A 13,163-nucleotide genomic window follows, 5' to 3' on the forward strand; every position below is an offset into this window, starting at 1 on the left:
GAAAGGACACCGAACAAATTCAGGCATCTAGAAGTATTGATTGCATTTCTACAGAAATAACTTAATAGGCAAGTAAAGAATTTAAGGCCATGAGTCACACAGGACTGTTTACAAAAGAAAATAATGTATGAATCAATTAATTAAAATAATAAATTCTGCATATCATGGTGTTGTAATTAATTTTAATCATTTGGATACAAATCAGAGTAACAGAGTTCTTGTTGTTTGAAAAAATAATGAGAAAAATGCTGACAGAAAGGGGCAGATGTTCTAGGGTCAGTACAAGAAAGATGTGAATTATTTTGATATATATTCAAGAACAAAGGTTTGTGCAACTAACGATCTAAACGCAATAAAGAAATTAAGAGCTCAAGCTACTGCAGGTAGCTGCTGGTGACACTAGTAGCCTAGTATGTGTACTTACTCTTTTGTTCAGACAGACAGCAGGCCACAGACTGCAGCCAAGTGTGCAGCAGCAGCACAAACAGCCACAGAGAAGCCATTTTACACTGATAGGGAGATTCTTCTTTAAACATACATTTACACGACTGATACTTGTCTTGAATTCTTCCGGAGCAACCTGGAAAAACAAGAGATAAACCTACACTGGGAACAATGTATATAGAGAGAAAGTAGAAAAAGAAAATATAATTCTGGGATTTATTTATTTCATAAAATTTATATGCTGCTTGATTGTAAAAAAAATATTGTAAAGGCTGTCAGGAATTAGAACTCTACTGCCAGTTTGTGTGTGAGAAAATGCAGTAATCGCTAAGGATGACATTTTTGTTTTAGTTACTCTACAGACACTTTTGGTATTCTTACTTGTGTTTCTTGCCTGCATAAATAGATTTAAATATTTCAACTTCATACTAAATCAGTTATTCTTATTATCATCATCATAATCAATGTTAAACACAGTAAAAAGTGAGCTCTCTCTCTCTCCCCCCGCCCCTCTGCAAATACAGTTTTAGCAGGCTACGGTAAGCCCCACAGTCCTTAGGATAATGTTGTGAATTATGGAATCCTTTTCAAACATTCTCTCACACAAAGGTCGCAAGGTACGGAAACGTAATGGTCCTCAAGGAGCAAGTGACCACAATAGTGGTCCTCAGTAAAACAGTGTTTTAGGAAATTAGAAATTTTCTGGAGGAAAAACAACCCAAACACCCAGACAGCATTCTAAGAGATTCCTTTTCGGCCCAGTACACCATAAAGGGGAATAAAGGTGAAGGGAAGGGTCATAATATTTTACAACAGGATACAAGAGAGGAAAGGAGCAATGACCAGCAGGCTCCCTTTCCCTTCTTTGGCCATCATAATCACAGCCCAATCAATCACGCCTTGTGCCAAATTACAATACGAAGGGAATGTTTTATGACTTACACTTCCTTGCACTGGACACCAATTTCCCCACAGAAGCCCTTGTTGTTTTAAGATCAGGACAGGAAACTGGACTTTCCCTCTAAAGGATTATTGATTGATCCAGGTGACAAGGAAGTGGCAGATTTAAAGCCATATATCACAAACCAATATTTTCATCCATCAACTAAGAACTGAAAGCTAGGACTGAGACTTCTTGCCTGAACATGCAATTCTGTTGCATGTTGAGAAGATTTCCAACATATCCATTAAAAGAATTAAGTGAACAAAAAAAAAGGGGGGGGGGACAAGGGTTCGGGGAGAACTCAAAGATTTACCAAGGGAAAAGAATGATTGTAAAGTTGAAGAGGAGGGAAATAAAATTTATTGTTAGGGCCTATATTTTGAGACCTATCCCCATTCTTCATCTTGTCTTTTTAAAGCTAACCATAGGCTTCCTACTTACAAACTTCCTTTTGTACAAATTAAAACACAATCTCAATCCAGTTATCTCAATTAAAAAAATAATTACACAAAATATGTTTACATTCTTTATTTATGAAGATACTTTGTATTATTAACACATATGATCAATAATATAAGAATTCAAATATTAAAAAACAATCCAGCAATCTAAAATGTGGATTTTAAACGTAATTGTTCTGTTGCATCTTAATCCTACAAATATCCTTTTTAGAATATAAAGGTAAAGGTACAGGATTAAATATACTGTATAAGGAACAAAACACACTCAGCAGAATATCTTCACAATACTTGCTATAACTCAGCAATATCTTACTATTGCTAAAATTAGTATGTATTGGCATTGTTATAATCCAGAATTCCATGATATTAAAAGTGTTCCATGGTAATTGCTACTGACTTTAACTTAAGTATTTTAAATTATGCCCGTGTTGAAAATGAAATGGATGGTAGTTACAGAACCAAAGATAATATGTGTTCCAGATAGCATCTTCATTTATAATTTGTTAGTGCTTAAAATGTACAAGGCACTTTACATTTAAAAGTGTACAGGTCCCTATTGCACAAGGTATTAGTTGTGTGCCCGGACATTAGAAAGTTGAAGCAAGATTTGTGGAAATTATAGATGCAAGAGAGAAGCAATAAAACAAAATAAGGATTCTGGGACGAGCTAAATGAACCTTGAATCCAATCAGATGAAGTGACTAAGATGTCAACAAACCTACACCTGGTACTCTGTCCACAACACATTAACTTGAATGTAAATTCCATGAAAATCAGTGGCTGGATCTCAAAATATAGGAATACAGGTCAGGATCACCAGATCTTTCAGTTCTTTCAACATTTAAGACATTCAGCCGACTGAAAGAATAGCATTTTTGCAATTTACACGGGGTACATGTGCTGACTTACCTTCCCTGTCAGAACAGAGGGAAATTCGGTGTCAAACTTGTTGGTTAAGCCAAACCTTAAAAAACAAAAGAGAAAAAGTATTTCCACCTAACTTGTTTCTAACGCCATAAGTTATATATCGCTGCTACTTTCCACATCAGCTTTCAAGTGTTCATAGTACATTTTAAAGTACTACTGAAAACGTGCAGAGAACATAGCTCCTTTTATTAACACTTAATTTAAAAACCACATCCAAAGGCATGCACCTTCCTCCCACTTTCATGGTTATAGACTATTAGGGCAATTGATGTTTCTATTTGTATTAAGTAGTGACTATAAAGTTCATCCGTTTCTTGCTTATGCCCACAGCCTGATGAACTGTAAAGAGTACTTTGCTGAGATTATTGCAGAACCTGAAAACTAAAGGAGGAATTCAACATAGCTCTTGACAATTGTTTCAGACAGAATGATCCCCCCTCTTCTCTCCCCATATCCTATTCCAGAGTTTCTCGTGACCCCCATAGAGGCAATTTGTGGGGGGGGCATGTGGTGGGAGAGGGTTAAAGCTGTGCAGTCCTTTCTTGGGATTCTGCTACTGAGACTCATCAGCTGAATATGACTCTAGGAATTAGGGGCATAATCCTTTCAACAAAACTGATGCAAAAATTATTGCACTTTGAACACACACCCCACTTTACTGTTGAGCTCCCTTTGGATGACTAAATGACGCAACATCTTAACAGTAATCCCAGTGGGTCCCTCACAGGATGGAATCACAGCAGTGTCATTTTGGCTTTGCTACCTGCCTTGCATACACTCTTCTCCCGATGTCTGGTTTCCAACATCAGGTTAGATATCACCAGCTAAACTTCACAATAAAACAATGTATCACAATGTCTGAAATAAAGATGAAACTATGTGGCAAAGAGATAACCTCCTTCTTTAAAAAAATAATCAACCTTTATTTTTAATATGGAGGGAAGCTATTTATGGGACACCAAAAACGTAAACTCCAGGAAATGGAAATGAAAACACTTCTCTCCTTCTTTTTCACCAGTGGGTGTGGGCCAGAGGGAACAAAAAGGAAGGTGAAGAAGCACATAAGGAAGCATAGGGGGTGTGGGAGGGGAATGTGTGAGAAAGCAAAGGGGCAGGGGAATATTAGGGAGAGTACGATGGTAAGGAGGAGAAAATGGGGAACGTAGAGGGAGAGACACATACATGTGTGTACACAAAGAAGCGGAGAAGAGAGGAAAGGGACAAAGACATGAGGGATACACAGGCACACATTCATGAAAAGATTTTGGTTCTTCTCAAGCCACCATGGCTTGGCCCCCATTGCAGGGAAAAAAAACAGCAACCTTTCATAAAGTGGCACTGTGCACAAGCCCGATATTTGGCGCCCCCAGATGGATTTTCTCAATTTTGCACCGCCTCAGATTTTTGAATGCATGAAATTAACTATGTAAAAACGAGAACAGAAATAATGGACTGCAAACAGTGTTAAGTACCCCAAGGAAGAAAAAACTCTGTAAGAAAAGCAGGTCCTACATGCAATGTATCATATGATAAATGACGCTCTGCTCCTTGAAAACACATGGAGACTGATAAACTAAAATGAGCACCCTACATCAATATAGGTCAGGCTGTAACTAGGGCTGGATGATGTCTGGTTTTAAAAATAGTCGTATATCACCAGCAAAACATCACGATATACCAATATAACACAATGTCTGAAATAAGGATGGAATTATGAAGAGGTGAACGGGGTAATGTCCTGGCAAGTGCTACTACTTAGGGGTCTGAAACTTAATTCCCCCCATGCTTTTAACACATTGTTGCCACTGTTATTTTAAAATACAAATAATTTTTAAATTAGGACACTTTCTCTAAAATTAAAGTTGTAGAAGTAATTAGTAGCATGGATATGAAAGGAAAGGTGGGAGGAGGTTCCCTTACAGACACAAGGGAGACAGAGAGAGAGAGAGAGAGAGAGAGAGAGAGAGAGAGAGAAGCTGAGAAGGCACGAGAGAAGATTCAACAGAGCAATGTTTATTATTATTATTATTATTATTATTATTAACTCATAAGTAAATAGTCGCCATTTATTTTTCTATGGAACAAGTGGTGACTTCCAAGCCAATCCCAGCTGAGACCAGCAGCAGTTCAAAGGCAGCACTGGACAGCTCAGCTCTTGAGAAACGAGGCAAAAAAGACTTTCAAGTTTAAGGAGCTGCAGAGCAATGGAGAGTGAAGGAAACCCTCTCTATTTACTCCAACACAGAGAAACATCGGAACCACGACATAAGGTTTTCCCGGCTTTGTTTTCCTGCCTTTGTTCTGTTGTTCCGCCTGCACTGCTCTGGCTCTGGGAAGGAAGGGTTCTGGCATGGTCCTAGAGCCCTTCCCTCCTTCCCAAAAATGGGCAAGCACTTACTATCCTTCGGGGGAGGGGGTAGTGCCAGGGGTCTGGAAGCCAGACAAAATGGAGGCAGTTTGTAATCTTTCACAAAATGGAGCCTTTGCAATGCTAATATCTGGTGCCCCCAAGTGGATCTTCTCAATTCTGAACCTTCTAGGACTTTTGGATTAATTAAATAGCATAGCACTGTGTAAAAATAAGAACGACAATAATGGACTGGAAACGTTAAGAACACCCCCCCCCCCCGTTCCCCAAAGCAGATCCTACATGGAGCATCCTACAGAAAGAAAAATGGCTGCAGCTAGGGCTGGACAATGTCTGGTTTTCAACATCGTGATATGTCACCAGCTAAACATTGCGATATTACCAATATAACACAATGTCTGAAATGAAGATGGAACTATGGGGCTATGTCCCGGCAACTGCTATTCCTTAAGGTTCTGAAATATAAATAACTACTTACCTTTAACATATTGTTACAATATTCTGTAGAACACATAATTTTAAAATTATTACACTTTCTCTAAAATTAAAGCTGTAGAAGTAATACGTGGCATAGATATGAAATGAAAGGTGAGAGAAGGTTCCCTAACAGACACAGAAATAGGAACGCAAGAGAGTGGAAGAAAGATTAAACAACAGGACAAGGTTTATTATTCTTATTATTTATTCATATGTAAAATAACCCCAGTCTATTTTTCCATAGGACAAGACTTTGCTTCCAAGCGAGCCCCGGATGAGGGCGGTAGCATGCATCATTTCAGAGATGAGGCAGAAAGTACTTTCAAGTGTCAGGAGCTGCAGAACAGAGTAAATTGATAAATGGAGAACAAAGGAAACCCTCCTTTGCTCTCATTCCCACCCACAGAGACACCTGAACAAAGCTGTGATCCCATAAGGTTTTCCGGGTTTAGGAAGGGTGGTGCTAGAGGGCATCCCAGAGCCCTTATCTCAATTTCCCAAAGGTGGATAAGATAATGGACTATAGACGATCTATTGAAAGATACAACTAGAAAGATATAACTGTGGAGGAAAACCTTGGGCACAGCTCTGGCTCAGGGAAGGAAGATCCAGGGCTACTGTGGGGTCCTAGAGCCCTTCCCTTCTTCCAAAAAATGGGCAAGCAAGTACTATGCTTCCGTCATTGGGAAGGCAATGCCAGGGCTCTGGCATCCCAGAGCCCCTGCGCCACCCTCCAAAAGCCAGACAAAATGGAGGCACTGTTATCTTTTATAAAATGGCTGCTTGTGAGTCCGCTATTTGGCACCCCAAGTGGATCTTCATAATATTGCACCACTTAGGACTTTTGCATTAATGAAATAGCATAGCGCTGCGTAAAATGAGAACAGCAATAATGGACTGCAAACAGCATTAAGCACTTGAGGGATGAAAAATCCCTACAAAAAAAGCAGGTCCTATATGCAGTGTATCATATATGAGGTTCTGCTCCTTGAAAAAGCATGGAGATTAACAGACTGAAATGAATATCCTACATAAACATAGCCCAGAAAGGAAAATGGCTGCAGCTAGGGCTGGACGATGTCTGGTTTTCAACATCGTGGTACGTCACCAGCTAAACATCACGGTATACCAGCATAACACAATGTCTGAAATACGGATGGAAGCACCTGCTACTTAGGCATCTGAAACTTATAAATATCTCCTTGCCTTTAACATATTGTTACAACTGTTATTTTATAGTAAGGATAATATTTAAATTAAGACACTTTCTCTAAAATTAAAGTTGTAGATGTAATTGGTAGCATAGATATCAAAGGAAATGTGAGAGAATGTTCCCTGATAGACATGAGGGAGACAAAGACACACAAGCATGCCCTCAAATACAGAAGGGGAGAAGGGAGAAACGAGGCTTAAGCAACTGAAGGCAGCAGTTATTCAAAGCAGCACTGGACAGCAGCATTCGCATCTCTTGCCATGTGAGACAGAAAGGGCTTATGAGTCTCTGGAACTACAGAGAGAAATAAATAGATAAATGGAGAAGAAAGGAAACCGCTTATCCATTTACTTATTTCCCGTGCACAGAGATATCTGCACAAAGGCATAAGGTTTCCGGACTTTGGGAGGGCGGTACCAGCCACCCTCCCAAAGTCAGATAAAATGGATCTTCTCACATTTTTGCCACCTCGATTTCTCTGTGCTGTTCTTCTGTCTACGAAGAAAGATCCAGGGCTCCCAGAGATCACTTGCCCTGCCCTCCCAAAGTCAGACAAAATAGAGGCACATTTGAGGAAACCCAGAAAAAAGAACACACACACAGAAGGGGAGAAGGGAGGAATGAGGCTTAAACAGCAGGGTAAGGTTTATTATTATTATTATTATTTTGAACTCAGAAGTAAATGACCCAATCTATTTTTCCATGTGAGGGACCCAGCAGGGCTCAGGTGTCAGGAGGTGTGTGGGGGGAGTAAGTAGATTAATTTAAATAAAAGGAAACCCACTCTCCATTTATTTATTCCCACGCATAGAGACACCTGCGCAAAACTGCAATCTCATAAGACTTTCCCAGCTTTGGAGGGCAGTGTCAGGGCCATGGCAGCACCTCAGAACCCTCATACTGTCCTTCCAAACCTTTTGAGGCCAATATTTCTCACCCACAAGTGGAGTTTCTCAGTTATGGATCTTGCAAAAATTGTGGTATCTCAGCCTGGGGAACTGTACTGCTAGCACTGCTCTGGCTGTGGGAAGGAAGATTCAGGTCTCTGTTGTGGTCCTAGCGCCCTTCCCTCCTTCCCAAAGATGGGCAAGCACTTCTTGAGCTTCCGGCTTAGGGGAGGCTGTGCCATAGTCCTTGCGCCACCCTCCAAAAGCCAGACAAAATGGAGGCACTCTGTTATCTTTTATAAAATGGTGGCTTGTGAGTCCGCTATTTGGCACCCCCAAGTGGATCTTCATAATATTGCTCCACCTAGGACTTTTGGATGAATGATTTAACACTGCGTTGTTTAAAAATGGGAACAACAATAATGGACTAGAAACAGTGTTAAGTACCTCAGGGAGGAACCCCTGCCCCCAACCAGAAATGTAGGTCCTACCTGTAATGTATGTTTTGATAAATGAAAATGCATGGAGATTGACACACTGAAATGGTATCCTACAGAAAGGAAAATGGCTGCAGCTAGGTCTGGACGATGTCTGGTTTTCAACATCGCAATATGTCACCAGTTAAACATCGTGATATACTGATATAACACAATGTTTGAAATAAGGATGAAATTATGAAGAGACAAACGGGGTAATGTCCTGGAAACTGCTGCTACTTAGAGGTCTGTATTACCTTTAACAAATTGTTCCAACTGTTGTTTTATGGTAATTTTTAAATTAGGACACTTTCCCTAAAATTAAAGCTATATAATTAGTGGCATAGATTTCAATGGAAATGTGAGAAAATTTTCCCTAATAGACATGAGGGGAGACACAGGCGCACAACCCTGCACACATATACAAAATGGGAGAATGGAGGGAGGAGGCTTAAACAAAAAGCAAGGTTTATTATTATTTTTAACTCAGAAGTAAATAACCCCTGTACAGGACTGCCATTGTTCTGTGCAGGAAATCTGCGGCACTGCTCTGGCTCTGGAAGAAAGATTCAGGGTTCTGGCATGGTCCTAGAGCCCTTCCCAAAGATGGGCAAACACTTCTTAGGCTTCCGTCATTAGGAAGGCAGTGCAAGGACTATGGCAGCATCCCAGAGCCTCCACCCCGCTCTCCAAAAGCCATACAAAATGGAGGCACTTTGTAATCTTTACAAAATGGCACCCTGTGTGAAGCTAATATGTGGTACCACCAAGTGGATCTTCATAATATTGCACCAACTATGACTTTTGGATGAATGAAATAACACTGTGCTGTTTAAAAATGAGAACAGCAATAATGGGGTTAAAAACAGTGTTAAGCACCTCAGGGGAGAAAAAAACCCTAAAAGAAAAGCAGGTCCTGTATTCAATGTATCATAAATGAGGTTCTGCTCCTTCAAAACGCATGGAGATTGAGAGACTAAGTAGGTCTGGACGATGTCTGGTTTTCAACATCGTGATATGTCACCAGCTAAACATCACAATATACCAATATAACATGATGTCTGAAATAAGGATGAAACTATATAGAGATGAATGGGGCAATGTCCTGGCAACTGATGCTCCTCAAAGTTTTTATATTTACTTAGCTTTAACTTATTGTTACCACTGTTATTTTATTGCACAGATAAATTTTAAATCAGCACACTTTTTTAATATTAAATCTGTAGAAGTAATTAACAGCACAGGTATGAAAGGAAAGGTGAGAGAGGGTTCCCTTACAGACACAAAGGAGACACATACAGAAGAACACACAGAGAGAGAAGGGGAGAAGGGAGGAAGGAGGCTTAAACAACAGAGCAAGCTTTTTATTATTATTTTTAACTCAGATGTAAATAACCAGAAGCGAGCCCTGGCTGAAGGCAGTGCTGGACAGCAACATGAGCTGCTTTTGGGAGGCAAGGCAGAAAGGGCACAGGCACCTGTACAAAGCTGTGATTACAAAAGATCTTTTCAAGGGTGTGCCATCTCCCTCTAGCTCAGGGATGGTCCTAGAGCCCTTCCCTTCTTCCAAAAAATGGGCAAGCACTTACTATGCTTCCGTCATTGGGAAGGCGGTGCCAGGGCTCTGGTGGCGACCAAGCCCTTGCGCCACCCTCCAAAAGCCAGACAAAATGGAGGCACTGTTATCTTTTATAAAATGGTGGCTTGTGAGTCCGCTATTTGGCACCCCAAGTGGATCTTCATAATATTGCACCACTTAGGACTTTTGGATGAATGAAAAAGCATAGCGCGGTGTAAAAATGAGAGCAGCAATAATGGTATGCGAAGAGCATTAAGCACTTGAGGGATGACAAATCCCTACAAGAAAAGCAGGTTCTATATGCAATGTATCATATGAAAGATGAGGTTCTGCTCCTTGAAAAGGCACAGAGACTGATAGATTTAAATGAGTATCCAACATCAAGTCTGGCTTTAAACACTGTAGTATACCAGTAGTGAGCATCATGATATACTGATACAGTACGGTGTCTGAAATTAGGATTAAACTATGTAGAGGCAAATGGACTCATGTCCCGGCTACTGCTACTATTTAGAGGTCTGAAACATAAATATTTACTTACCTTTAACATATTGTTATAACTGTTATTTTCTGATACAGATAATTTTTAAATTATCACACTTTCTCTAAAATTAAAGCTGTAGATGTAATTGTTAGCATAGATATCAAAGGAAATGTGAGAGAATGTTCCCTGATAGACATGAGGGAGACAAAGACACACAAGCATGCCCACAGATACAGAAGGGGAGAAGGAAGAAACAAGGCTTAAGCAACTGAAGGCAGCAGTTATTCAAAGCAGCACTGGACAGCAGCATTCGCATCTCTTGCCATGTGAGACAGAAAGGGCTTATGAGTCTCTGGAACTACAGAGAAAAATAAATAGATAAATGGAGAAGAAAGGAAACCGCTTATCCATTTATTTATTCCCCGTGCACAGAGACATCTGTGCAAAGGCATAAGGTTTCTGGACTTTGGGAGGGCGGTACCAGTCACCCTCCCAAAGTCAGATAAAATGGATCTTCTCAAGAGAGACACACACACAGATACAGAAGGGGAGAAGGAAGAAACAAGGCTTAAGCAACTGAAGGCAGCAGTTATTCAAAGCAGCACTGGACAGCAGCATTCGCATCTCTTGCCATGTGAGACAGAAAGGGCTTATGAGTCTCTGGAACTACAGAGAAAAATAAATAGATAAATGGAGAAGAAAGGAAACCGTTTATCCATTTATTTATTCCCCGTGCACAGAGACATCTGTGCAAAGGCATAAGGTTTCTGGACTTTCGGAGGGCAGTACCAGCCACTCTCCCAAAGTCACATAAAATGGATCTTCTCAAGAGAGACACACACACAGGAGCACACACAGAGAGAGAAGGGGAGAAGGTACAAACTAGGCTTCAAGAACAGAACAAAGTTTATTATTATTTTTAACTCAGTAGTAAATAACCTGCCTATTTTTCCATGTGACAAGTGGCAGCTTGTAATTCAGCCTATTTCAGGGCAGCAGCCATTCAAAATGCAGGGTTTGACTGCAACATATGCGACTTTCAGAAGGCTTAGCACAAAAGGTCAGGAGCTGCAGAGGGAAGCAAACACTAAACGGAGAGTGAAGGACACCCACTCTCCATTTATTTATTCCCACGCATAGAGACACCTGCATAAACTAGGATCACATAAGGTTTCTGCTGGCTTTAGGAGGGCGGTGCCACAGGAGAAAAAAAAACCATACAAGAAAAGCATGTCCTGCATGTAGTGTATGATATCACATATGAGGTTCTGCTCCTTGCAAAGGTTTGGAGATAGACAGAGTGAAATGAGCATCCTGCATATGGTAAACCCAGAAAAGAAAAGGACTGCAACTAGGTCTGGACACTGTCTGGTTTTCAACATTGTGATATCTCACCAGCTAAACATCTGATGTAACACAATGTCTGAATACATACAAGTGTGCACACATACACAGCAAGGAAGAAGGGAGGAAGGGGGCTAAAGCAACAGGGCAAGGTTTATTTTTATCTTTAACTTTAGAAGTAAATAACCCCACCCTATTTTTATATGGGCAGGTGTGGAGGATTCCCTGGTCCTGAATGGGGTAACTGTGCCCCTGAAGGACCAGGTGCGCAGCCTGGGAGTCATTTTGAACTCACAGCTGTCCATGGAGGCACAGGTCAAATCTGTGTCCAGGGCAGCTGTTTACCAGCTCCATCTGGTACGCAGGCTGAGACCCTATCTGCCTGCGGACTGCCTCGCCAGAGTGGTGCATGCTCTGGTTATCTCCCGCTTGGATTACTGCAATGCGCTCTACATGGGGCTACCTTTGAAGGTGACCCGGAAACTACAACTAATCCAGAATGCGGCAGCTAGACTGGTGACTGGGAGCGGCCGCAGAGACCACATAACACCTGTCTTGAAAGACCTACATTGGCTCCCAGTACGTTTCCGAGCACAATTCAAAGTGTTGGTGCTGACCTTTAAAGCCCTAAACGGCCTTGGTCCGGTATATCTGAAGGAGCGTCTCCACCCCCATCGTTCTACCCGGACACTGAGGTCCAGCACCGAGGGCCTTCTGGCGGTTCCCTCACTGCGAGAAGCCAAGTTACAGGGAACCAGGTAGAGGGCCTTCTCGATAGTGGCGCCTTCCCTGTGGAACACCCTCCCACCAGATGTCAAAGAGAACAACTACCAGGCTTTTAGAAGACATCTGAAGGCAGCCCTGTTTCGGGAAGCTTTTAATGTTTGATGTATTATAGTATTTTAATATTCTTTTGGAAGCCGCCCAGAGTGGCCGGGGAAGCCCAGCCAGATGGGCGGGGTATAAATAATAAATTATTATTATTATTATTATTATTATTATTATTATTATTATTGGACAAGTTTTGACTTCCAAGCAAGCCCCACCTGCGCAGGCTGAGTGAGGATCCGAGAAGGAAGATCTAGAACTCTGGCACAGTCATGGAGACATTCCCTCCTTCCCAAATATGGGCAAGCACAGAGCCCTTGCGCTGCCTGCACTTTTGTAATCTTTCACAAAATAATGCATTATACGAAGCTAATATGTGGTGCCACCAAGTGGATCTTCTTAATATTGCACAGCTAGCACTTATAGTGGAAAGAAAAAGCTTAGCACTGTGTAAAAATGAAAACAGCAATAATGGACTGGAAAAAGAGTAAATACCTCAAGAGGAAAAATCCCTACGAGAAAAGCAGGCCCTACATGCAATGTATTATATGATGACCATCTGTCATGGATGTTTAGCTGAGCTTCCTGCACTGCAGCAGGTTGGACTAAATGACTCTTGGGGTCCCTTCCAACTCCACAATTCTACAATTCTATGATTTATGAGCTTCTGCTACTTGAAAAGGCCTGGAGATTAACAAACTGAAATGAGCATCCTACATAAACAAAGGTCAG

The 13,163-nt window shown here is 41.1% G+C and overlaps 1 protein-coding gene across 2 annotated transcripts in view; it reads right to left on the bottom strand.

Annotated features, from left to right (window-relative positions):
• The window catches only part of LOC308468047 (cysteine-rich hydrophobic domain-containing protein 2-like), a 34,775-nt gene that overhangs the window by 9,747 nt on the left and 11,865 nt on the right, over positions 1 to 13,163 (bottom strand). For both annotated transcript variants that reach the window (XM_080989995.1, XM_080989994.1), the window contains exons 2-3: positions 2,758 to 2,812; positions 425 to 580 (exon numbers count right to left, since the gene is read on the bottom strand). In XM_080989995.1, the coding sequence (XP_080846121.1) occupies positions 425 to 580; positions 2,758 to 2,812 (211 nt within the window). The remainder of the gene's footprint in view (positions 1 to 424; positions 581 to 2,757; positions 2,813 to 13,163) is intronic.

Source organism: Podarcis pityusensis (assembly GCF_964106645.2).
Source record: "Podarcis pityusensis genome assembly, chromosome: Z".
NCBI classification, from domain to species: Eukaryota; Metazoa; Chordata; class Lepidosauria; order Squamata; family Lacertidae; genus Podarcis; species Podarcis pityusensis.